The sequence below is a fragment of the Orbicella faveolata genome, unplaced genomic scaffold, assembly GCF_042242905.1.
Source record: "Orbicella faveolata isolate gen_17 unplaced genomic scaffold, um_ofav_v1 contig_47, whole genome shotgun sequence".
NCBI classification, from domain to species: Eukaryota; Metazoa; Cnidaria; class Anthozoa; order Scleractinia; family Merulinidae; genus Orbicella; species Orbicella faveolata.
The window spans coordinates 25490001-25517040 of NW_028301577.1; the positions used below are offsets into that span (position 1 = coordinate 25490001).

At 37.5% G+C, this 27040-nt stretch overlaps 2 protein-coding genes and 1 long non-coding RNA gene across 12 annotated transcripts in view; 2 read left to right on the forward strand and 1 right to left on the reverse strand.

Moving 5' to 3' along the window:
• LOC149097743 (uncharacterized) overlaps positions 1–2820 on the forward strand; it is a 73382-nt gene extending 70562 nt beyond the window's left edge. The window contains exons 2-3 of the long non-coding RNA XR_016204033.1: positions 1144–1373; positions 2778–2820. This is a non-coding gene — a long non-coding RNA (uncharacterized LOC149097743). The remainder of the gene's footprint in view (positions 1–1143; positions 1374–2777) is intronic.
• A 527-nt stretch (positions 2821–3347) lies between these two features.
• Positions 3348–15261, forward strand: LOC149097751 (eukaryotic translation initiation factor 3 subunit C-like). The gene is made up of 12 exons (XM_089278931.1): positions 3348–3611; positions 5504–5629; positions 6408–6473; positions 7245–7332; positions 7632–7715; positions 8330–8427; positions 9813–9862; positions 9999–10064; positions 11800–11887; positions 12689–12781; positions 13064–13142; positions 13453–15261. The coding sequence occupies exons 1-12, from the start codon at positions 3444–3446 to the stop codon at positions 13605–13607; spliced, it is 1161 nt and encodes a 386-aa protein (XP_089135057.1). The 5' UTR covers positions 3348–3443; the 3' UTR covers positions 13608–15261.
• A 1659-nt stretch (positions 15262–16920) lies between these two features.
• The window catches only part of LOC149097752 (uncharacterized), a 119437-nt gene continuing 109317 nt past the window's right edge, over positions 16921–27040 (reverse strand). For 7 of the 10 annotated variants that reach the window (XM_089278902.1, XM_089278898.1, XM_089278897.1 and 4 more), the window contains one exon: positions 16921–21504. In XM_089278902.1, the coding sequence (XP_089135028.1) occupies positions 18289–21480 (3192 nt within the window). In that variant the 5' untranslated portion in view covers positions 21481–21504 and the 3' untranslated portion in view covers positions 16921–18288. Of the gene's footprint in view, positions 21505–25269; positions 25430–26075; positions 26360–27040 lie in introns of those variants that run through there. The other 3 variants (XM_089278899.1, XM_089278894.1, XM_089278900.1) reach the window with 2 other exon arrangements.

Consider the following 27040-nt stretch of genomic DNA (forward strand, 5'->3'; position numbering starts at 1 on the left):
ATTGACTTAACTCTGAAGAGTTCCACAAGAAATTGGCTAAACTCTCAAGAATTCCATTAGAAATGGCTTAACCCCTTGAGAATTCTATGTAATTTGAATCTAGATTTCACTACTGAAGAATTCCAATTTTTTTTTTGCTGATTCTCCTTAAGAATTCCTGTATTGCTGAACTTGCCTCACAGAGAAATACACGACTTTTTTGCCTTCCCCTGACATATTCCTCAACAGGGAGGGGGGTGGGGGTGCATGTATTAAATGCAATGGCCCAGTTATTTCATTTCTAAAGTTACATTTTTTTCTTTTCTTTATCTTGGGACTTTTCTTACTTGTACTTCCTTTATATCTTATTTTTATCCAGTTTTGATACGACTAACTAATCAGCATACAGAACGCAAGAGACTTCCCTCAAAATAATATACCTGGCGCAAATTTGGACACTGAATTGTCTGTAGAAGTTTTCGTAGCATTGTACGTCTGTACGCTTTAGTTTTATTAATATTGACAATATATGCAAGTTTCAAAAGTTAACAGTCTCATGTAAGGCCGTAGAGTCGTAGAGTGGTAGATCCTTATAGCTTTATATTGCATATTAGAGATATAGAGCTAAAACATAATATTTTATTTATCTAAGCTACATGTATAATTACAACAACTGTTCATTTATTGTTTTTCAAAACGCAGAGTTATCTTGCCCATTTTTCTTTTGAGTACTTAATTAGATGCAAGCTATATCATTTTCCCTGATATTTTACTGTGTTATATATCTTTAATTTATAACCTCTACGGTTCTACTTGGTACAGCTGTAGAGTCGTAGAAATAGGTAATGTATTTGTTTTGTTTTTACTGCTACATTTATCCCACTGTTCTTGTAGGTGCAGCCAAAGCATTTATGTTCCATGTATAAAGTTGTACCCACTTTTACGCGTTTTACCTCGCTACGCCTCTACGGCTGTACTGCTCTACGCCTGTAAGGCTCTACGTAGAGTTTGAATGAACCTTTCCTCTAAAGTTTACTTACACTGTAAAACTCTCCTCAAACGAGTTTATTAATTGCAGGGTCAGACATTGGGTCCAAATTCTATCAAATCTTTTTTTTCCCATAGGTGATGTTTCCATAACATCCTTTATTTTCTATTATACAGTTTGAGGAACGCTTGTTCACCTCATTATTGTGGTACCATACATTACGCTACAGTGGAAATTCATCCCTTGATTTCAGAGTTACATTATCGCTTTATTTAGCTGCCGTTACGTGCAGAAATAGTTAGTTTGTGAACTCATTACAAAGTTACAAAGCTACCTGGATGTAAATGGATCACGATCAGAAATCTGCAGAGTTTACTTGCGCCACATTGAGCATCTTTACTACAAGGTTTGTATTGTAAACTTAAAGGAATTCCTAAATGTTTTGGTGGGAGGAGTAGTGGCTAATGATAAGTGGGCTGGACTGCAGGTTGAACTTGACTAACCTCAAACTACATAAAACATAAGCAGTAAAAAACTGTTTTATGCAAGAAAAATGAATGCTTTGGTTAACTTTTAATCGTGGGTTAGCATTAAGGTGGCTCAAAACAGTTTCCAGCAGTTAGATTAAGATGGGTCATTCTAACCACTCTTTATCACTGAATGCTACAATCATGGTATCAAAAAACTGCCCAATCATAGGTGAACACGTTGTTATCATTTTCTTGAGAACATTTTTAAAAAACACCCTTAATTACAGCTTTGAGGGCTTATAATTCAAAAACGGCACAGTGAATTTTTTTATATTATTAAATTTTAATAAGCATGATAAGACGCAACTTTTGGCAAAGTTTTAAAAATATCTGTCCATGGGGTTCAGAGCCACCTTAAATTTTTAAAACTTTAAGGGGGCTCTGAACCCTATATGTACAGAATTTTTTTAAACTTTGCTTAAAGTTGCATCTTATCGTGCTTATTAAAATTTGATAATATAAAATAATTTCACCGTGCCATTTTTGATCTGGTTCTTGTGCAAGACATCTTGTTTTCTTGGGGCCTGTCTTCACCGTACAAGGTGGGTGGGGAACCCTTTACTGGACTATAATCCCATCTAGGGGGACATAGAAATACCCCTAGCTTTGCTTTAAGACAATTTTGACCTGATGGGTTCAAAGTCTCGCATGCAGACTTTACCCCTCACCTACATTTGATTTGATACTATATAGAGCAGTTTTCAATTGAAGAGGTGTGTAGGATAATGTCCTAACTGACTTTTGGAAAATTTGGAGACAACCAGGATTGAAATAGCTGCCAGCAATTTTCATAGTTTACTCTGGCTTTGCCTAAAAAGAAGTAGCAATTAATATGTCAAGTTCTTTTTAGACAGTAATGAAGAAAACAGTAAACTGCAACCAATCGCTGGTAGGTATTTCAATGCTGGTTACCTCAAAGTTTTCCAAAACTCACCCAGGGCTTTATTCCAGTCACGTACCCCTTCAATTGAGTGTCAGAAAACCAAAACCAGGGTAATTACTGCAGCCAACCACAGATTAAGAGCACTGACAATTCAATGAACCAATCAAAACTCAAAGTAAAGACATGTAGCTTGACGCGTAGTGGGATGAAAAAGTTGCACAAGTTTAAGCCAATTATGTGGTGTAGTAATGCAAAGCCAATAATTATTAATGTATGACACTCAAGCAAATACTGCCGGGCTTCTGACTAGCGATATGATAAGTACCTGGGATGAAAAGTACATGTACTTGTGAAGTGCTTTACATAGAATAAATTATGATTGTTATTCTGTTTCTAGATTGATGCTGAGCTTATAAATGATAAGGAAAACAAGGAAACTGGTTAGTACCATGCGCAATTCCTGCCATGTGAAAATTATCCTTGGGTACTTTTCTGTTTTTTTTTTTTTGGGGGGGGGGGTATGTGTGGATTGAGAGTTGCAGTGTGTTTTGTGAAATCAGTTCAAGGGTTTACTTTGCTGGCACATCTGAAGAAATGTTTAGCTCACAAATAAATGTATCAAAGGAAAGGAAAGGTGCAAAATATTGTAATGCTTATTGTCAATGACTATCAGGGCTTTGCTCTAGAAGTGCCCAGGTGCCACAGGTTACTAACTTTTACCTCAGGGTGACAGGAAAAACTTACATTTTTCATATACTGTAAGCTTAAGTGCTGGGCACCTAGAGTTCATGGTTAGCAACCTCTGGGCCCCTCGTAATTTTTCCTAGACCACAGCCATGGACTATAGTGAAGGGGGGACCAACTTTAAGATTTTGGAGCTAAACTTATCATAGTACATCAATGTATTCAGTAATAAATTCTATCAATGTACTCAGTAATTAATTTGGTCCTTACTTATGCAGAAGCAGATAAGGACTCAACAGAGGGTGAGAAAACAGAAACGGAACAACCAGCTAAAAAACGAAAGAAAGAAGGACCCAGTTCATCCGAGAAGGTGGATAAGATGTGCAAGTTCATCTACTCATGCGACACTTCAGACCATATCCGAACTAGAGCCATGCTCTGTCACCTGCATTACCATGCTCTACATGATCGCTGGTTCGAGGCTCGTGATCTGATGCTCATGTCACATTTACAGGAGACCATCCAACATTCTGACATTCCAACACAGGTTTGTGTAACAACATTTTGGCTACCCTTTGATTGATTTTAGACTACTTTTGAAATAAATAATAATATTTAGAGATGAAGCATCATCAGTCCAAGCTGGGTTTCATGCAGATGATCCTGTATCCTGATTGAATTGGAAATTGGAAATATTGAGAGTGGGAGAACCAGAAGAAAATCCCTCGGAGCAAGCATATGACACTGGGCCAGAATTGAACCTGGGCCACATTGGTGGGAGGGGAGCACTCTCACCACTACGCCAACCCTGATCCCCATTTCAAATGGGCAATCAAAATGGAAGAACCATTAGAAGTAGCATTGTCAAATGCCACACTCACCAGAAAAATGGCATTTGTCTGCAAAAGGTCTTGCAATTTAGCTTAGAAACCATTGATAATTTACCAAAAAATTGTCATGAATTAATCAAAAGACACAATTAAGTGTCACTGCTATATTTTAATTCTCAGCTTACTTGAACTACCATATTTATTTACCTATAAGCCGAGCTTGGCTATAAGCGGAGACCTTAAACTTGTGAGACATGATAGTGGGTGAAAGCTTTTGGAATAAAATCGGAAAAATAGCGGCTATAAGCCGAGACCAAGGTTTCTTAACAAAAAGTTACTTGAGCGTTCTTTCAAGAAACCTTCCCTCTCAGGAAACATGTTGAAAGTTATTGTGTAGAATAAATCACACCTTTTAGAAACAATGAAAAGCGTTTTATTAGTTGTAAACAATTAGCCAATTGGTGCAAAACATTGTGCACATGAATACTAACTGATCCTAACTGCACTGTAAAGCGAAATATGCTTAAGGTCATTCCCCAGTATTGCACAGTGCATCCCTACTGCGCATAATTTCACACATGATTAGCGCGCGCGCATCAAAAAATGGCGGCTTTTTCTTTACGGCTGGACCTTGTCTTAGAGGTAAATCGTCATTTCCTTGAAAACAAGTACAGTGACCTATCATTTTTTTTCTGTTGTTTTGAACTGAGTAATAATGGACCAATTCTCAGTGTAGAACAAGAAACAGTTGTCGGAAAGGTGAATTTAGTAAGCAATTGTGACTATAATCATTGTGCTATTATAAGGATTTATTGGGTACAAACAAGGTGCTGTTGTTCCTAAACGAACATGGGGACCCCTTATTTTTAATTCAAAATTTAAGTTTCTATAATATGAACAATCAATAGACAAAGTTTGACAAAAATCTCAGGGCAGGTTTTATTTCAGTGGAATGACCTCAAATGAAAGCCACCAGACTGATTAGAAACTTATATCTCATTGTGTCCATATGTTTTCCACAAGCTTAGTATTGGTGGTTACTGAGCTGAGTTTACACATGTGGTAGATAAAGCAGTAGAAGAAGTGATATCAGACTAGTCTTGTGTTAAGACTATCTGGTGTTCATACTGCTGCATGTTTCATGAGAGTTGGCCACAGTCAATATTTTTGTCTTTAGCCTTAGTAAATGAAACATACAGTGTAGAATTTCTTGCCCAGTATTGTAATAAAAGCAACTCCTACAGTCATTTATTTGTTTGCTTTTCTCTTTCACTGTTGTTCTTAGGATTTTTTTGCAGTAAATATATTTTATTCTCTTTCTCTTGTTTTCTGTATTTACTTTGTTCAATTAATTACCATACTCTTGAAGATACCTGCATTTATTAGCTAATTTAGCATTTAAAATTTTAGGAAAATTTAGGAGCTCTTCTCTTTTGTCACAAGTTTGAAATGTTATATGAATTCCATATATTCTTTATTTGTTAATTTATTAATACATTTCTTAATGCCGTTGCTGAGAATTTGATACATGTAGTTCATCAATACAAAATCAACTATTTGACGATTGTCTTTATTTTCTGATGATCTGTGTTGTTTTTGCACCATCCAGATTCTCTACAACAGGACCATGGTACAACTTGGCCTGTGTGCCTTCAGGCATGGCATGATCAAGGATGCCCACAATGCACTGCATGATGTCCAGTCAAGTGGAAGAGCTAAAGAGCTTCTTGCACAGGTCTGTGTGATATAAGGCCTTTTTAGTAAATGCAGAACAGACAGATACCAGTAATATCATGACTTACTATATGGCTAGCTCCAAGAGTGGGCAAGATGAACCAAATCCTACACTGTGATTGGCTACCCCAGTGGGCAAGATGGGGCTATCTTGCCTGCCGGGGACTACGTACCGTGTCCCGCTAGAAAATTTCCCTGAAAGCCATATAATGAATCCTTTATTGCCTAAGCTTGTTCGATCAAGCTGGCTGGATATTGGCCTTGTTCTATTTTTGCAACTTTACGACCTTCACTCCGTCTCAGTCCATAAACACCCGAAATAAGAACTTGGCCGATATCCAGCCATCTTGACTTCACGCTCAGTCAGTAACCCATATTTATTATCCAACTGCAGCGAATACCATCCAAATAACAGTACAAATATACAGCGATTTTGTACAGTTATTTTTACAGTAGAAAACCTGTTTGCCATACAGGTCGGCGCAGACACACCCAAAACTGTCACACTCTCCTTCTTTCATTGATGAATTTATTGACTACAGTAGTTGGATAACAAATCTCTTATTAGATGTTTTGGTGTGTACATGTAGTATCGCTTTATATTTTTATTCGATGTTTCTATTTTGACAAGTTGTGCTGTATTTTGACGAGCTCAGTAGCACAACTGGCAAAACTATACAGCAATACTACACACCAAAACATCTCATAAGATATATGTTTCTAACAGAGCACAACATCATTCTAAAAATTGCATTGCATTTTTTGAAATTGCTTTTTAGGGTTTAATGCAGCAGAGACAGTATGAGAGAACCCCAGAACAAGAAAAGATTGAGAAGAGAAGACAGGTATTGTAACCAGAATAATTTCTGTTAGCAGATGGATGGACCTCCTGGAATAGAAGGTGGTGACGGGGTTTGTTGGTGGGGGGGGGGGGGGGGGGGGAGGCATGGATGAAATCAAATGGTGATCACATTCATGGAGATTTTTTTCAAAAAAATGCTGCATACATTTTTATTGCAGTTCAACAAATACTCTGTGAGGTAAATGTTTATGATTGGTCAATCTGAGTGGTCTTGTTCCTCTACAGTGGTCATACAGTGTATGTTGTGCGGGAAAGTCATGCTTGTATGCTATGTTGTCACTGTTTTGTTACTTAGTGTTACTGTTTTGAGAAGTAATGTGTGTAAAAAGGTGAAGTCTGCATATGAACTAAGTAGCCCATCAGACCATAGCTTGTTCTCCAGTTTCTGTGGCGTAAAGAGACTAGGAGTGTTTCTGCTCCCCCCTGGATAGGATATTAGTCCATCAAAGGAATACCCCGCAACATTAAATTTGTCGGTACCCATTTATACACCTGGGTGGAGAGAGGAACTCTGAAAGTGAAGTGTCTTGCCCAAGGACACAACACAATTTCTCCAGCCAGAGCTTGAACCCAGACCACTCAATCTGAGAACAAGTGTGCTAACCATGAGGCCATTGTGCCTTCCTATTATGTGTAGTGATGTGAAAACAGTTTTGTCCGTGGTACTTATCCTCTCTTTAAAGGAGGTAGTTACTTGAATGATTCAATAGTATCCCTTTTGATCCCCGTCATTGTTGTTTTATCTTAATTCCAGGTTCCATTCCACATGCATATAAACCTTGAGCTGTTGGAGTGTGTCTATCTTACTTCAGCAATGTTAATGGAAATCCCTTGGATGGCCGGTATGTGTTCAAAACAAAACATTCCAAGTATTGTTATGTACAAGTCCAACAACTTAGGGACAAGAAGTAAAAATGTAGACTTTGTAATATTCTATTTCCTGCATTGTGGGATAGATTTACTAGACAAACGAACCGACTGTGGCCCTATCAGCCCTCTCACTAAATCTGGCTTTGATATCAGGAAGATCTCTTCTGTCTTTTTGTTTGGAGTTTAGTGTATTATATTATATCAACTCTACACTGCATGAGAAAGGACTTGCAAGACTAGTGTAACTTTTCTGCTTTTTTTTTTTTTTCAGCCCATGCATATGACTACAGACCACGTATTTTCAGCAAGAGTTTCCACTATCAGTTACCACAAAGTGAAAAGCAAACTTTAGTTGGTTAGTACATGAAGCTGTTTTTCCTTGACTTGTAAATATGCTGGCCATTTGTTCCTTAAATGGACAATGTTTTGTCACTACAGGAAACAGTCATGATGAGTGTTTTCCCTTGACATCACCGTATGACCAATCTAATAAATAAACTGAAGTCTTGTTTTATTTTGGAGAACATGTCATGCTTATGTTTGTTGAAAATTAATTCTCAGACTCGTTTTAATGAGTTTTAAAATAGAGATAATTCATCAAGTTTAAATAAAGGAAATCATGACCGTGATGGTGTTTGGATATCTGATTTTTATTAGCATAGATTTTTACGATTTCATTTCTTTTTTAGTTTTGATTGAGAAGATTATATCAAACACTTAAGACAGTATTAGACCAAATTTTTAAACACCTTGAAGTTTGTCAAAAATACTCCACTACGCATCGTATTTTCCACTCTCTTCTCAGTGTTTGGAAATGTGGTCAAACATGGTCTTTTGTGTTTGATTATGAAAAAGACACTTCTTAATATTTGTTTTCTCGTTCATGTTGGTAAGTTGTTGGGTGTTTTGCAGTCTATTTTCATGGTATTTAACAGGTCACTGACTGATATACTTCTGAATTAATTCCAGGTCCTCCAGAGAGCATGCGTGAACATGTAGTGGTTGCATCCAAAGCCATGAAGAAGGGAGACTGGAAACAGTGCAAGGACTACATATTAGATGTTAAGGTAACATGAAACTGTTGGAACTATGTGAACTTAAAACCACCCTTCTCCTAAAAAAACTAATTATTGGTCGGGAAAGAATGCAGGATTAGCTCGAATATGACAGATGTTTTTTTCTAACTATTAAAACATTAACTGAAGGGGTGCATGGAATAAAGCCCCGAAGTGACTTGTGGAAAATGTTGAAGCAAGCAGGATCGAAATACCTACCAGCAATTTTCATAGTTTACTCTGGCCTTGCCTAAAAAGAACTAGTAATAAATTATTATTACAAGTTCTTTTTAGACAGTAGTGAAGACAAGAGTAAACTGCAACCATGGCTGAGAGGTATTTCAATGCTGGTTACCTCAAAGTTTTCCAAAAGTCACTTAGGGCTTTATTCCTTACACCCCTTCAATTTATAAGTTATTTTCAGGAAGACCAGTTCTTCCATGAGTGACTCAGCAGGATAAACTAATGTTGTAATGATTATTTTGTGTGAACTACGACACAAAACTAACCAGACGTTACATCCAGTGTGACTGGCCTCAAACAAAACCACCTGATCATAAGGATAGATCAGATTTCACTGTCATGTAAAAGTTCATTTCTAGTTGATTTTGTGCTTGGTTGTTTGTTGGTTGTTTGGCTGCGTGGATTGCTTGGTGAATGTTAGATTATCTTTCTTTCTAATGATGATGATGATCATAATAATAATAATAACAATAACAATAATAATAATAATAATTTATTAATGATAAAAATAAAAATAATAATATCTATAACAAAATCCTTGATCATGATTGGTTCTCTGCATACCTATTTGTCATGTAACTGGCACGCAATCACCTGGGTGTCCAATTACAGGTATCCAATTTGAACTTTTTGTAATTGGATACCTGTAATTGGATACCACGTGATTCGCACATCAATTACGCATGCTTCAATGGCTTCCTTTGAAATGCTTCCTACAGTTTTCAAAACTTATAAAAAGTGCTACAGACATGTTTGCTCAAAAGAATTAATCAAAAGACATTTTTAATTCCGAAATTTTTTATAGTTACAATTTATTAGTAGTTGGACTTTAATTTGTGCCATACAATTTGGAAGAAATTGTGCTCGTAATTTGGTCCAATTACTGTTAATAATAATGATAATAATGATGATGATGATAATGATAATTATAATGATAATAGTAATTATTATAGTAATAATAATAATAATAATCGAATATTTACCCAGGATAACCTTTCAGTACAAAGGACTGTTATCAATGGGGTCCTGCTGACTAAGAATTAAAAAACTAATAAATAAGAATTATTGAGATAATAATTACAGTGTATATAAAATAAGATACATATTAAGGCAAAAATACACCAAGTTAAAAACCATTCTCTGTGGCATGATAGGTATGGAAATTGTTTTGCCAAACAGAGCAAGTACAAGAAATGTTGACAAGGTAATGTCTGGTTTTAGCTTCCGCCTTTAGGTCTCAATATAAAAAATTGGATGTATGATCAAGTGCATAGTAGATACTGTATGAAAGTGACATCAATCATCGATAATGTGAAATTGGCTTTTCTTTTTTCTCGCAGGAAAATTCAAGAGGAAAGCCTGAGAACATATTTGTTCACATATAACAGTGTGCATGACTCATTGAGGTACTTAAACATTCAGAGGAATGGGGAAATGTAGCAATGCATACAATGTTTACAATGCACACCACCTCCCTTGGAAAAACTTGTGCACCATATTCTTGATGAAAATTTCTTTTAATTGTTATGCCTGACTTTCACTTGGTAATGTCAAAATCAAAATTAGCATTCCTTCTGGAAAACATCCTGTTTGCTTTATTTTGCTCTGAATATCACTCATAAAGGTGTATTGCTTTGGATCATCCTTTATTTTATTTTTTACTCTCTGCTAGCTAGCCTTGGATTTTGCCCTCTTTCCTCAACCATGCACAGCACTTGTACTCAAGATCACATCACACCATTTCATGCTACTTCTACCGATATTTAGGGACAGAGCATTATATTTTTGTTGAGTTGGGGTTGGGCAATTTTGGTGGGCATGACATTTCTTTCTCACCTTTAAGTTGTGCATGATTTTTTTAGTCGGGCAATAGTTTGTGCAAGAATATTTTTATGTCTAAATCCAAATAATGATAATAGAAAGAGTTTCCTTAATTTTTTTGTCCCCATGGCTCCCCTTGCAAGATTTTTCTGTGGCAGTTTTTGCTGTGCAGGAATTTTTTATTGGAAATTGCCCAACCAACCCCTTCCCCCTCCAAAAAATGATTTGCCATCCTTTAGGAGTTTAGATTAATATGTTTCCCACGAGGTGAGTATGTGTTGTTACTGAGCCCAGTGTTAAAGGCGTGGTAGATAATTCTTTAGTTATCCACCTTGTGTGGACATTACTGAATGTCTTGTCAGATTTGAACAGAGGAAGACAAACTTGACCATGGTCATAGTAAAGAAACCCTACAGAATACATGGGTTAAGCAGCAGTATCTTTTGAGAAAATCAGTCGGAATTAGCTCTCTTTATCATAATAAAGGGGTTGTACCAGGTGACTGGATTAAAAGATGGTTTGACAAGTTCAAATTCCTGCTGTGATTTGAAGTAAGGCAGCATCAGTTCTTTCTTGAAAACTTTTTATCTGCAGGAAAATAATTGTTGTGAAATGTTTTCAAGTCAGGAGCAATGCTGTTTGATGTTACATCATAACAGGAAGATAAAAGTTCTTTAAAAACGTTTAAAACAGATCTAAAAAGTAAAATTGTCTCTAAATTTTCAACCGCCTTCTGCGGTCTTCTTCAGAGAGTGATGATTTCGCGCGATTCACAGAATTTTAATAAGCTGGGACGTTATTTTTTTTTAAGAAGATAAAAAACCTGTTTATATGAGGAAAATAAGCCGTGTCACACGCTTACCATATGAACAGTACCAGTTCACATCTTTTGTAAGCCACGGCTTACGTAAGACAAGGGTTTTGAGCTCTTCGTGGCTTATATAAGATGGGAAACACTCTATAAATGGCATCACCCCTTGTTTGTGGCTTAATTAAGATGTGACCTTACACTGAGCAAGCCCAAGTTTTTCTCACTTGCATGACAGCTGGCGTAATTCTGCGATTGCTACAACAACCAGCACAAACGCAAGGCATTAGTCATGAATAAGCCGGAAACCATTTATAGGAGCACTTCACATCTTATATAAGCCCCGCTAGTATAAATGGTCCAGTTCACGCCTTGTGTAAGCTGCAGCTTCTGGAAGCCATGGTTTATTTTTCTCGTATAAATGGTCAGTTATTCAACCATCTTTATCCATTCTATTTGTGATTGATGTGCCCGTGTCAGCTCAAGTATTTATTTGTTGTCTCTACTTGTAGTTTGTATGCGTTGGCTGAAATGTTTTATTTGCCTCTATCTGTGGTGCACAGCACTATCAGCAAAATGATCATCAATGAAGAGCTGCAGGTTTGTGATATTGTTTCTTTTTTAATTATTATTATTATTATTATTATTATTATTATTATTATTATATGGCTTGTTCTTGTATCCGATATAACAGGCACTCTGATTGGCTAATCGTAGGGCATTATTTTCCTGTAATGCCCACAAGAATTACCTTGACCTTACCGTATAGACCTCGCTACTGCTTGGTCAATATGGCAAGGTCTCGGTCTGAGATTTTCCCATAAAGACCTCACTCTGACATAATGAGTAGTTATTATTATTATTTTCACAGTCAAGCAGTTAAAGTAATTTGTATCGAAAACTTAATCTTTACATCTGCGTAGAGAAAGCCACACATGTAAGGCTCACCTCTTTGGATCAGGGTCTGAACCCCATATTGTCCTCTAATCTTGCTCAGAGCCCTGTGCGATAACCATTTAAGGTTTTTCAGTCCACCACTTAATGGCAAATTTTACTAAGATGTCAGAGAATTGTAATATAAAACAATTTTCCTCTGTGTCTAACTATCAAGTAAGATTATTGTGCTTCAAAGCTGGAGTTTAAATGGAATTCACCAAAGAAAATCAAAACAGGTTTCTGGGGAATTATTATACAACCATGGTATCAGTGGAATTCTGACGTTTAACATGCACCAACAGGTTTCACAAGCCCTGAGTTTTGGCTAGCAATGTCACTGATCATATGCTGGTAAGGGCAGGCTCATATCATAACTATTGAAAATTAGTTGTTTTAATTAAGTTTGTTGAGTGGTCATTAAGAATTCAAATTTCAAGTCTAAGCAAGGTTATGTTCTCACTCCAGGCCTCTTGGGATGAACCAACTCAGACAGTTGTAATGCACCGAGGAGCCGAGCCTTCTCTCCTTCAGAGCTTGGCACTGCAATTAGCTGATAAGGTAAAATCTTAAATACTGTACTCGTCTGAAGTCTATTAGCCAGTTGTTTCATAAGGGTTGGGCACCGGCAAATTGACCAGCTGTGAAGACTATTTTGACCTGCTGGTTTGATCACCTAGTGGAAAGTATTTCTTATAAAGAATTTCAGATCAAATAGTTTTGCCTACCTGTGAAAACCAGTTACCCTCCTGTTGAAAAGATTAATGAAACCCCTTCTGTTAGCTTTTCAACTTACAGCTTATCAAACAACTTTAATACAGAGTGTTTACGACTTGTTTTCAGGTCAGCACTTTGGTAGAAAACAATGAGCGTATTTATGACACAAGACATGGAGGATTTGTTCAGTTCAAGGACAGGCAAGGTATGAACTTCAGAGTACTTCTTTTCCTCTTGGGAAAACTCGCAAATAAATGTGTATTGTATGTGCTTTACAGGTGTCTCTCACACTAATTCTACGTAAGGTGCTTAATGTTTGATTACTTTGCCTGTGAACAGTTCACTAGTGTGACAAAAGGCTTGGGAAAGGCAAGACCCCTGTCTGGGCCAGTGTTATTTCCATTTAAATGGAGACTGTTAGTGCAAAAGGCATAACCCGTATTACTCAATGAGTATTTTAGAAAGGCTTTTCAATCTTTTAATGCTTGCCTTACCCACTCTCTACTAATTTCCAGGTCAAGGCCGCTATCGTCGACAAAACCAGCAGCATTATGATCGACAAGACAGGCCAGAAAAACAGGACAGGCAAGATCGGTACAACTGGCAGGAGAGATATGGGCACCAGTATGACCGACCTTACCAACAGCCACAGTCACAATCATCTTATTGATCTAGAGACAATATGCATAATTTAATCAAGGAACATGTCAACACTTGTTATGGCCTGTCTGTGATTCAAGCTGATAGTGTCCTTGTTAGCAAATGTGATGAATTTGAGTACACATTAACTAAAATGAACAATGGAATCCCAATTTCTTGATCCAGTTAGGCAGACAAAAATTATTTTGGAAATTGAAAGCTTGAAAAATTGTAGGTGGTGATGAAGTACATTAAACTAGTAGTAATCAGAGATTATGAGAGTGCGTTCGACGCTCTCACTTTAATATATATATACCGTAAATAAATGATTTCACAAGCTGACTTTCAACCTTTGTCTATTGCTAAAATCAAATTTTGTCAGCAGCAACCGAGGTTTTACAGTCAGATATGCATAGTGTCAAAGTCCATGCTAGTGAAGAGGTCATGATTTGTTGATACGCTGCGTGACACTGCCAGTTTCTGTAGACTCTCAAATGTCATAGAATATTTAAATTACGTACATTATTCTAAGCTAGCATTTGCAATCGCTTGGTCATTTTACGTGGTCGATTACCGTAAACAAACTTCGTGCGACTAATTCGAGTATTTCCCCTAATGAATAAAGTAGTCTTGTGGATCTTGCCTTCAGAGTACTTTTCCACCGATTCCAAGCAATAAAATTGCGACCGGATAAAGACTGAGCTATCTGTCGTGACTGGAACTAATCAACAAATGCAATCAAAATGTAGCTGTTCCCACGGTTATCATCCCAAAGCCAATTAGTGTTAATAAACAAGGACAATTCTCTCAGATTTCGATAAATGCTACCGTCAAACCGTTTAAATTTACCAAAATCTAATGCTGAGAGAACATAATAGCGAAGCATATGGCGACTGAATGAAAAGAAGTCAAAGAAAGATCCATTGGAAAGACGAGCTCACATGGCCTGCTCACATACTCACATGTTCACCACATGTCTTATCACATGTCTTAGCATTAAATGGTACCAGTTTACTGGCCGTGACATGCCCCTGCAAAAATCAAGCAGGGTGGCCTGAACCTGGCCTGCGAAGCAAACATTCCCATGCAAGAAGCTCTTTCCATATTCTGGCCATGCACAAATTGGAGCGGGAGCAAAAATCTCTGAAGAAGCAGGGGTTGGTCTTCTCCATCAATATTTTCACTCCCACTCCAATTTGTGTGTGGCCAGAATGCAGACAAAGTTCTTTGTAGGGGAGCGCTTGCTGTGCAGGCTATCTTGGACAAAACACCATAGTCTCACAGCTGCCTCTCTTTAACCCACACGTATAAATGGGTCCTGATGAACTAGTGCTGAGGAAACCCCATTTTGGACTATCATTGCATCTAAGATTTGGGGTAGAACTACTCTTACTTGCTTCATGCTACAGAAATTAAAATAGCACCAGCCATGTGGACCACTAACCTTGAACGTGGATTACACCTTTCTTAAAATTTGACTGTGCAAGTGGATTAAATCAATTAATAAAAGGCTTTTTGTTTCAAGTAATTTAATCAACAGATTTAATAAACTTAGGATTTGAGAAATTGGGACTCCACAATAGTAGAGTATACTGTTTTATTGTTTGGCATTTACTTTTGAAATCTTCAAATGTGTAAACATGTTGTAAGTGAATAAAGCTGAGCGATGCCAGTGATAAACTGTAGTTGATGAAGTTATTTTATTCTCCCAATATCTCTGTTATGTTGGACACTGACTATGATATTTCCTCTATTTCCTCTCCGCAGCACTCTTTAAATATTTAGTGTTAGAGTTGCTGTGTATTTTAAGGCTGGTTTTCACTACTGATGGAGTCAGAGTTGTAGCTGGAGTCCTAAGACCACTAATGACCAAGTGAAAATTGAAAATCAGAGTCATAAGCAGAGTCATAAGCTCGACGGAATTAGAGTCTTAAGAATCAAGTTTTCATTTTTTCAGATTATGCTTATGACTCCGTCACTTATGATCCAGTTAAAACTAGATAGTCGGAGTTGGAAGCATAAGAGGAAGAACCAACCAACTACAAGGCCTGGAATCAAAAATTGTGATTGGTTTATTCTACCGCTTCTGCTTCTGACTCCAACAATCTAGTTTTCACTGGATCATAAGCGACAGAGTCATAAGCAGAATGGAGTTCTGCTTCTGACTCTGTCGGTTTGATTTTCACCAGATCATATCGCTCTACACTTCGGATTATGACTTCATCGATTCTGAAAACTAGCATTTAGGGGCAGCACTTATTTGAGAGTGGTGCTCCTCAAAAAACCTCATGCCAATTTTGTAAATCGAAACAAGATAAAGTTAACAGCTAAATATAGTCACTTGGAACTGAAAATCATTGTAATCCAGGGCCCAAGGGCCAGTTTCTTGAAAGCCCAGGAAACTTTTCGGGCCTGCACAGCCATTTTTAGTTAACTGATATTTAAAGAGAAGAAGAGGTGTATACACCTGAAACTTCTTGTACGAAGGGAACCTCTGTTCATAATAAGAATTTGTGCATAAACCAGTTCTTAAGTCATAAGGTTGGAGATTTTGCTACAGCTTTTCGGGTGGGAAAACATCTCAGGACCTTCGAGAACCGGGCCCATGTTGTTCAAAAGCTGCATTGTACTACCCGCCAGGTAAATCGCTACCCAATGGATAAGTGATAAGAAAACAAACCACGCTATCCTCTGGATAGTGATTTATCAGGTGGATAGCATTGTCCACCTTTCAAACAACCCAGGCCACTGGACAGTAAATACTCCTAGAACAAATTCAATCTGATGAAGCTTCATTAATAAGCACCATATCGTGAATGAAAGAGATGCTTATTCAAGGGCGGTGATCTTTGGTATTTTTGCCAGTCTGTGGCTATCAATTGGAGGCAGCAACCATTCGGGAAGGGGGGGGGGGATAGTGCTCAGTTGAGTTAATACAGTAACCCAGGAGAGAACAAGGGTATTTTGATGATTTTCATTCTGGTCTGATCTCATTATATAATAACATATTGGCCAACATGGGAGCGAAAAGAAAGAAAACTGACTGGAGGTAATGTTGTCTTGATAATAATTATCACCCTTGTATGCAATTTCACACTGATTTTCTCTCAAATTTGTTGTATAATTTTTTTGTTCGTTCTTAATACAAAATCAACACATTTTTCTATAGTCTACTGTCTTATTTATAGACCATAGAGATAATGTCATGAAATGTTCAAGCTTAGCAGTGAAACAGCTCAACTGTGGCTTGTGGTTCCACTTCAGTTTTGAACATTTAACAACACTATAAAAGTGTAGACTATAGAAAAGCGCAGTCTGTTTGTTAAGTGACCACAACAGAGAACTTCCTTATCAACATTTAATTAAAACAAGAAAAATCAAGAGCTTGGCTCCACTTAATTACATATATAGTTGGTGACTTAAGCTAAATCTCGTCAAGTAATTGTGAGATACTAAAAGTTCATCTTGGTACTAAAAGTTCGTCACTATTCTACAATAACTATTACACAGTTGAGATATATATCTAGCAATACAAAGATGTGATAATTTAAAATACTACGAATGTCTCAAATTCAGTTGATTCCTCATATCAGGCACATTTATCTAGTTAATAAAAAGAGATTGGCTTGTTATTATCAACTAAGTTGCACTATCTTAATAAAGGCCTGGACCATTAGAAACAAAGGGAGGACATGTGTGAGGAAAAGTGAGCTCCAAAATTTGTAATTTTCCTTGCAAGCAAACTGGATCATATTTAGATCTAAATTTATCTCACTTTTATATAGATTCTACAGAGCTTGTGCACTGAAGAAGACATTTCTCTACAGAACTAAGGATAGGAAAAAATTCATGAATTCATTGAACTATCCCTTCCCTTAATTTTTAATGGTCCAGCCATTTTGTGTATTTTTGAGCGCGCCAGTTGTTTTTCAACTTACGAGGAGGACCTCTCAGGAAACACAACGAGTTTTTGATTGGTTAATTTCGATCCTACATCTCACTCAAGTGTTGTCAACTGTTGTTTTTTCATTCAGTTTGCCAGTTTCACGCTTGTGGGAAAGACCGGAAAGTAATGTTCGTACTTGTTTGAGCCGTGTTTGTTAAGAGAGTAATACTTTCAAAGGTAAAAAGCTACGTCCGCTTGAAATCCTTGGAGTTGAAAGACAATTTTGTTGTAAACATGGCGTATGAAGATGAGCCGAAGCACTGGAATTCTTTCCGGCGAAAAAAACAGCTAAGACTAACCGTCATGTCATTTATCTTTCTTTTTGTGTCATTTTTCCTTTGAATTTAGTAGCTCATTAAAGTGTTTTGTCTGAGAAATTTGTGTTGTTTTCAAGTTGAGTTACATTTAAGCTTATTCTCTTTTATTTAGTAGCGAGTGACGTTTATTTTTTCAAAAACTCCGTAAAACCACATCTTACACAAGATGTGTTTCAATGTCAAATTACAAACACAAAAATACATCTTATCTAAGCACCTTGTAATGAAGTTGTCAGGCTACTTCATTTAAGCTCAGAAAATCTTCATTTAACATGATTCGTATCCTAAAGCACAGGTCACTGCGATGAAAAACTGTTTTACATGGAATTTTGTATTTTACAGAGTTTCTGTTTTGTTTTCTGCACTCGGTTACACAACAACTACAATCCTAGCAGTTTGTTTATTCGATTAAGTTTGTTGAAAGACAATGACAATCATTTCTAAACAATTTAAAAGATGACCTCGCAATTGGGATTAGCCTGTTCAATTTGCTTTTTAGCTTCATTTGTTATTTCAAGATTCCCCCAGAGGAATAAGCGGCGTAACTTATTGCTATTTACAACAGCATTACTTAACTGCTTTACACCTTCATCTGTTATTTTATTGTCACCGAGGTCTAAGCTGCTTAATTGACTATTTATAACAGCATTACTTAACTGCTTTGCACCTTCATGTGTTATTTTATTCTCAGCGAGGTTTAAGCTGCTTAATTGACTATTTATAACAGCATTACTTAACTGCTTTACACCTTCATCTGTTATTTTATTGTCAGCGAGGTTTAAGCTGCTTAATTGACTATTTATAACAGCATTACTTAACTGCTTTACACCTTCATCTCTTATTTTATTGTCAGCGAGGTTTAAGCTGCTTAATTGACTATTTATAACAGCATTACTTAACTGCTTTACACCTTCTTCTGTTATTTCATTGTCAATGAGGTTTAAGCTGCTTAATTGACTATTTATAACAGCATTACTTAACTGCTTTACACCTTCATCACCTATGTTATTGAACCCGAGGTTTAAGCCCCGTAATTGACAATTACTATTGTCAAACAACTTTACAATCTCTACACAACCCAACGAGCCAATGTTATTACCGGACAAATTTATGAGCGAAATTTGTTGAACGCTGTTAAGAAAATGAACCACTGCTGTACAGTCAGCAGGTGCGAGGTGACATCTACTAAAATCTACAGCATTAAAGCCAATCTTTTCTAACTTACTTTGAACAACTGAACCTGATTCATTGGTTTCGTAGATACACTTCATTAATGTCACCGCTAAATCTCTTTTGCTGTCAGTCGGCCAACAGGTAACTGTGCGTCCCTCCAATGAATCTTCAAGCATCACCTCGCCTTCATCTTTCTCCTCTGTTGTCTTAGGAAGAAGGTCGGTAAATATGTCGATAGACTGCTCACCAAGTAGACCACCGACAAACTGCAAAACGAGTTGCCATCCACCATTGTCGATGTGGTCAGCAACGGATCTTCTCAATTTTTCTCCTTTCATGGTTTCGGTTATGTGCTTGGCTGCGAGGAACTCTTGCATGGTGAGGTGAATGAAACAGTATTGAGCTTCGTCCGTGAAGGGGTCAGGTTTACGATCTGGTAGCCGATGAAAAAGGCTGCTGTTAACCAAATCCTCGGGGACTTCCTTTTGTCCAAAGATTAGTCTTTTTTGTGTCAGCCCATCGAAAGCAAGTTTGGCCAGTGGCTTGATTTTCATTTCCACTTCAGGAGGTAAATCTTTTGAGTTAATGTCCTCTCGACGGGGGTCTTCGTCGCGATACTGCTCGTCGTGCCGGAAGAAGAAAAATTTCATGGATATTTGGTAAATTTTTGTGAGGCTTGTTGGGAGGCCAACACCAGTTAAACCCTTTTCGCTGTGGAACTTCAGAACTTGCAACAAGCATGAGCAAATTATCAGGCAGTTCACAGGAATATAGCAGAGTGAGAATATGTTCATATTCGTCTTGATGTGCTCCCATATTTTCTTTCCTGCGTCTGCTACATCTTCCACTGCACCTTTCGCAAAGTTCTCCACGTATTCTTCAACTTGTTCGGATGCAAAGCCAAGAATTTCAATTGTTTTGTCGAAAGGTAGATTTGTAACGTCTGCCACGGCAGTGGGTCTGGTAGTGGTCAGGACGCTTGCTTCGGGGAGGAGATTGCCTTTCACTATGTTGTAGAAGAGAGCGGAGAGAGGCATTTGTTTTTCTCGATTATTGCAATCGAACGGTTTGGCGACACTTGACCTATTTAGATACTCGTCCAGGCCGTCGAAAAAGATTAGAACTCTCTCGGGATTTGTGACGACGTGATTCCAAACGTCATCACTCAAGCGTTCTGTCTCTGAATATTGTGATCTTGATAGAAGATCTCGAAGGCTAAGTTCTCCCACAGAGTTGAATTGGCGGAACTTCAGGAAAAAAACAAAGTCAAAATCATTTAACGCTTTGCCTGATGCCCAGTCCCTAATCCACTTAGTTAAAAACAAAGTTTTTCCTATCCCGGGACGACCAACGATAAGGATTTTCTTGTTTTCATCAGCAAATATATCTTCTCGTAATACTGGTTGAACATTTTCCATTGACTTGGGGTAAACTTTGAGTTGTTCCTTTCTATTCCCCGTGAAGTCATATTTCGCTCTGTCTGGAATAAGAACTAACTTAGTGTAAATACGATCTAACTTGAGATCTTTATTTCTTTTGCCTTCACCGTGCTTTCCTTGAAACAGGGCCTTGAGATCTGAAGGTTCCTCCGTGCTTTTTTTGACACTTTCCTTCAGGCTTTTGGTGAATTCTGATGGTAGTTGTGGTTCAGTTTCTTGCATTACTGATAGTGGTCTTCCTCGTTGGGGCTCTGATGATGTTAGTGGTTCAGGTTCTGGTGATGGTCCTACTTGTCGCAGCGCATGATCGGGAAGATGATCTTTCACAAACTGCGAGTCTTCAAGGAATCTTCTCCCTTTTCTCGCTCGTGACAAGATACAAATGATCTCAATTAGAATTAGAAATGCGAAAACGCCATTCAGCACGCTCACAGCCCTCGCCCAGAAGGTTTTCTTTGTTGCTTGTTGATTGTGACACTCGTACATGGTCGTGTTACCGGCGGATGACGCATTCGCCGCGTCACTGCCTCCTGATATTTGGCAATGAAAGTCGGAGGGAAAGTTAGCAGGATAAAGCAACTGAGTTTGTAGGACTATGAAAACAATTCCAAAAGTTAATCTGGTGACAAGTTGACAAAAATACGCCACAAACAGTCCGCGTCTTGTAGGTGGGTTCTCGTTGTTTTGTCTTTCGACATCTCTCTGGCGATTGGTTGCCAGCTGTTCATCGACTTTTGACTTCACGACTTGAGAGTAAATCACACAAACAAATCCAATGCCAAAAAAATTAACAATCACGAAGCCATAGACAGGAAAACCGGACTTGTTGTATTGTTTCTCGTACTGCTCAGAACACTTTCCTCGGACAAGGTCCATCTTGTCACTTTCCGCAGCACAACGAAAATCACTGTTCTCCATTTCTGCAAAGATGCCAAGCAGGATTACTCCACATAGAATCCAGAAAATAACTGCCACGTAACTGATCCTGTTGAAGGTTTTAGGCGCCAGAAATTCCCTAAGAGTTTCCATTTTCTATAATCTCTGTCAGTGGATCTGTTTTAAAAAAAAAAAATCTTTGATTAGAATGAGGCGTGCAAGTAGATTGAACCCCCCGAATATTGCAACACACTATTTTAGTAAAAACGTTTAAATTTCGAACTAAGGCTGAAAGTTTTTTTTTTATGTGTTCTGTAATGAGCCATAGAATAAGACAAGCTTAATGTTTACATTTCACCATTACTCAAGTACTTTTCTTTCAAAATTTTGTCAAAATAAACTTGCTCTAGTGACTCTCCGTCTTGGTGTCCAATTATGCTCTTAAAGGAGCTCAGTCACGGTTTGCTCATCTTGAAAATTTAGCCTAAATTTTTCAAACTTGTCGTTTGCAATCTGTGTCAATCTTCGCCATCTTTGACCATCCTTGTTCCTCTATGGTTTATTATTTTCTCTTTGATGTTTTTCTATCTTAGCAAACTGTTATTTTCAGGTTTCCTTCCATTTAAAGGAGATTTAGTACGAGGCCAATAGACTGAAAACACCGTGACTGAGTTCCTTTAAAATTTGGGTTCTCTTAAGCCTCGACGTTCTTACAAAAAAGATTCTTCCAACAAAAACAGTGTGCGGTATTTAAAAGGTACCTGGCATTAGCGTGAAAAATTTACTTTCTCTGCCTTTAATGTATTACAGTTCTAGACCATGTCCATTTGCTTTTTATGTTGTTATTGTTTTTGGCCAGATATAAGGTCTATTAAGTAAACGCTTGGGAAATATATTTGTGCAGTCGGGTTTACTTCGAAGTATATGCAACAACTAGTCTACATAGGCTTTCTATATAAAATCTAACAGACTCATCAAACAAAATCTCAGATTGTAACGTATGATATGACTTTCATTCATTTCTTCAAAACAGATTGAAAGAGGAAAGCAAATCCAAATTGCTGCTCGAAAAGACAGTTTTAATATTTACTAGACCAAAAAAATGAATCAAGTTTTCGCTCATCGGGATATGTTTTAAAATATGTTTGTAGTTGCTCAACGTCTAATGATCCATACATGTGCGTTTATACAAATAGATAAACCGATTTTTTCCACTGACGCGCTCTAGTTTACATGTGGAGATGTAAATAACCGATTTTAGCAAAGATAAGCAGAAATTCTCTAATATTTTGTAAAAGCCCAGGTGGATTCTCGTTTTTAATTTGTGTACTTCGTGTCACGAGACGTAGATTACTGGTAGTTCCTCTTTCGCTTAGTCCGTCGAGCGTGACCACCACGCGTAACAGAGAAAGAGGACAGAACTAAGACTTCATGCGAGCATGCTTTGACGTAGGCGCCAGCTGGATGCTTAGCCGGGTGCATTTTGAAAGTCAGGAGAAACAACATGTCTGTCGTTTTAGAACTGGTTCCTCTATACATTTAGAAGGAAAAACATGTCTAAGCAAGGCCGACAAAACGAGATTATGCTGTTTTTCTGCAGCTCAGTTTTAGAGGGGGCTTTTAGGTTATGGAATTCATGTGACAAGAAGCTGTAATAATAGACACCAAAACTGATCGTCTAAAGGTTAAGAGTGCATGAACGTTTTCAATGGTCTGGCACCAGTTATACAACAGTGGTAGGATCGATGAGATGGAAAAGATAAACAACGTTTAAAAGGGTCTTGAAGGTGGCAAATGGTGCTTTCTCAGCAGAGGTTTCGCGTTTTACATTTTTTTACATGTCTTTAAATGACCAAGCTACGACATAGAAGATCTGAAAGAAAGCGCGCGAGTGAAAAACTGTGGAGTTTTAAAAATAAAGCTGCACCATGTAAAAACCGACGGGGTTGGGATAGGCAAAAACAGTCATTTGAACAAAACAAGTTTCTTTTTGTTTATTGGGTTTGATTTCAATTTTTCGACAAAGGTGTTAACTGAATCCTTACATGTAATGGAATTTCGTGGCATGAGGTGCTGTAATTGACAGGATATACTGATATGATCAACTGCGAAGGTTAAAAGGTGCACGTTTTTAATGGATTTGGCGCAGGACGGTCTTGGATTAACCTACAGAGTTTAACCAAATAAACAATCATGCACGAAACGGTTTAGAACTGATACAGCTATTAATTCAAACCATTCTGCCAACTACTTGAAAAAGCCGATGGAAAAAAGACTGCCAGTTATATTGTAACTCCCGCTGATTAGCCTCTCTTTGTGCGGGTTACTCGATCTTTCCTTTCCAAAGAAGGCCTGTGCAGCAGGCTACACAGCAATCGGAATCATTTAGCTTCTAGCAGTTGTCATGATTTGAAAAAACAAAATCTTAAGTTCGATAGTTCAACCTCAGTAATATTTACATAAAATTGTAATTCAAATGTTTATTAATACACTTTTAAACACAGTTTCCCGGTACTTTAACAACTAAAGATTGATTGAGCTTTGAACCGAACTGCATTATGCTCAGTTAAAGAATCAGTAGTAGTAGCAGTAGTATTCATATGAGTACGCTAGAAAATCAGGCAAACTTTTCTAAAAATGCAATCGTGCTAGCAGCTGGAAACAATAGAATTATAGTTTCTTTTCTGGCCAAAAATGTTGTTTGCACTGTACTGAATTCGACGAGTAACAAAGATAACGATCCATGATTGGTGGTAAAGAACAAAACGCCAAATCTGCGAGCTCTGTCTGTCTTTCAGCAAAGTCCCGGCTTGTGAGGAAGCCGCACGATCACATATCAAGAGCTATTGGTTACTGTTCATTTTGCTCGACTCTAAGGAAAGTTCTCGAGGCAACAAACATGTGTGACGGTCCAAATATTGTCAAACAGCAACGCTTTTGAAGCACTAAAACGCTACACTTAAACTCGTTAGACTAACCTTGAACATTTTAACATAAAACAAACCTGCATTCACAGATGTCAAAGAAAGAAAGAATGAATGAAAGACAGCAGCAATAAGCTGGGTGATTCACAACAGAGGAAAAGTGACTAAAAGATGAAGGGACAGCTTGAGGGGAGGGGCCTATATGTGTGGGTGATATCAGTTAAAGAATGTTTGTTATTTCCTGTCTCCTTGGCAATAAGAAGTTTCTCGAAAGTTTTCAAAGAAAGCCGCAATTAAACAGGAACAAGTTGTCTCCAGTCAAGAATTCAATTGACATATCGTAAATACTGTTTTTGCTGGGGGGTGGGTCTTACTCGGAAAACATCACGGAGAAACGAAAGAAAAACTATTTCCAACTTTAGCAACAAGAAGGCCGGAGTGAGTGTCTTTCGTGCAACCTGACGAAACTTCTTTGATACGCGAATGATTTTGTTTTTCGATAGTTTTGGTTACTGATATTTGGGACGGCAACACATATGTTATAATAAACCCTTCAGAAATACAAAGATAAGTAGGCTGGCAGTTACACATTCCCTCTGTAAACTTATTTAGAGTTGCATCAAACACTAATGAGGAAAATAACGTGATCGCCGAATACAGAAGTCGCTAGATAACGTATAAAGAGCTATTAGTCCACTGTTAATGTTGCTTCACGCTGAAGAATATATTCTGAACTCTTCAAAAAGCTTTAGGTTTGGAACTCGGTTCTTAAAAGGATTCAAAAGCGATCGACATTAAAGCTCACAACTGCTTCCCTCGCTTCTTAGAATAGCTGCTTTTATAGCGATATGGAAACACAGCCAACAGTCTTAGATAAAAGAGCTAAGAATGTTCGCAAGCGATAACGGAAAACTCCTACTTTGATGGTTTAAATGCTACCCAACAGCACTAATACGCTATACTTAAACTCTATCCAGATTAGCACTAAACGTTCAGTTTAAAATGTAAAAACACAAACCTGCATCCACAGATATCAAAGACAACAGCAGTGCACTGGTAAATTCACAGCGATACAGGAATCTTCAAGTGCTTGAAGACTGAAGATGCAAGGAACGTCTGTACCGAAGGGAAGATGATATCTTCTAATAAAGAACGGTCTGTTTGAACTCACAGCAAGCCTAAAATAATCAGAAAGGAGTTGTCAAGAATTAAATTGACATTTAAACAATTCATTTCTAGGGGCGCGGCTCTTGTGCGGCAAACATCAGGAAGAAACAAAGCAAAGTTATTTAATTACACCGCAACGCTGAGGACTTTAGACCATAATAAATATACATAGCAAAATCTGACATAGCTTTTTCGATACGGGGATGTTGTTTTTCAATAGTTTTGGCCACTGAGATTTTGGACCAGAACACATAGAAAAAATACTCAAATGTACAATAGTACAAATGCTCAAGAAATACAAAGATAGTAAATTGGACAGGCAATTACACTTTCCTTCTCTAAAATTATTTTACAGCCGTGCAACTTGCTGACGGTTAAATTGCACATGCCAAACAAATGGAGTAGTATGTTTTCCAACAAAATTTTCTTGAGTTCAACTTCACTTAGGCTAATTTCCAACAACTCTGTCAGTGAGCGTCTCCGCGGGTACTTCTGTCAAAGGCGAAGTCGCGACGATCTTATATTAGAGATTAAAGAGAGGTTTTTCACATAAAGCATCCACCAGTATTCCGTCAGAGCCAAAAGTTTTGAATATATAGAAATTATCATTCGTCTGACCCACATTCAAAGATCAGAGAAAATCAAACAAAGAAATACCTTGAAACAAAGAATTAAGCTGAAGGCGCATCTTAATATATTTCCACAACATAGGTGTCTCACTATTAGTGTTTCACTGTGTAGTTTGATGATGATGATGACGATGATGACAATGTTGGTTTTCAACGGCAAAAAGTCAAAATATGCTTTTCAAATACTAACAACGTTATTGACGCAAATCAATTCTAGATAAAGGTGTTAATTCCTTGCATGTAATGGAATGCCAAGGAGTGAGACGCTGTTATAGATACCTTCGCGTTGTTTTAAACTGATAGTGAACAATAGCAAAGGTTAAAGGCGAACGGTTTTAATCGATTGTCGTAGAATGGGCTTGGCAGGATCAACATGCTAAATAAACAGCCAGGCACGAAACGGTTTAGAACTGATACAGCTATTAATCTGAGCCATTCTACCCGGCACTACTTAAAACAAGAAAGACGTTTAATAATCCATATATTCTCAAACAGCAACGCTTTTGAAGCACTAAAACGCTACACTTAAACTCCCCAGATTAGCTCTTTCTTAAAAAAAAAGAAGTAGCCTACATTAAGAGATTTCAAAGAAAGGAAAAGTGCAGCAATGTACTGGGAAATTCATAAGAGAGGAAGGAAGAGTAAAAGATGAAGGGACAGCTTGAGACGAAGGGTCTATATGGGCGGATGAGGTTAGTTAAATAATGTCTGATATTTCCTGTCTCCTTGGCAATAAGAAGTTTCTCGAACGTTCTCAAAGAAAGCCGCAATCAAACAGGCACAAGTTGTCAAGAATTTAATTGCCACATCGTAAGTATTTTTTTGCAATCTGACGAATCTTCTTTGCTACTCGGATGATTTGTTTTTCGATAGTTTTGATTACTGAGATTTGGCGGCGGAATACTTAAAAAAAACAAAAAGTTTAACTACACCCCTCCAGAAATACGAAAATAAGTAGGCCAGCAATAACACATTCCTTCTGTAAAATAATTA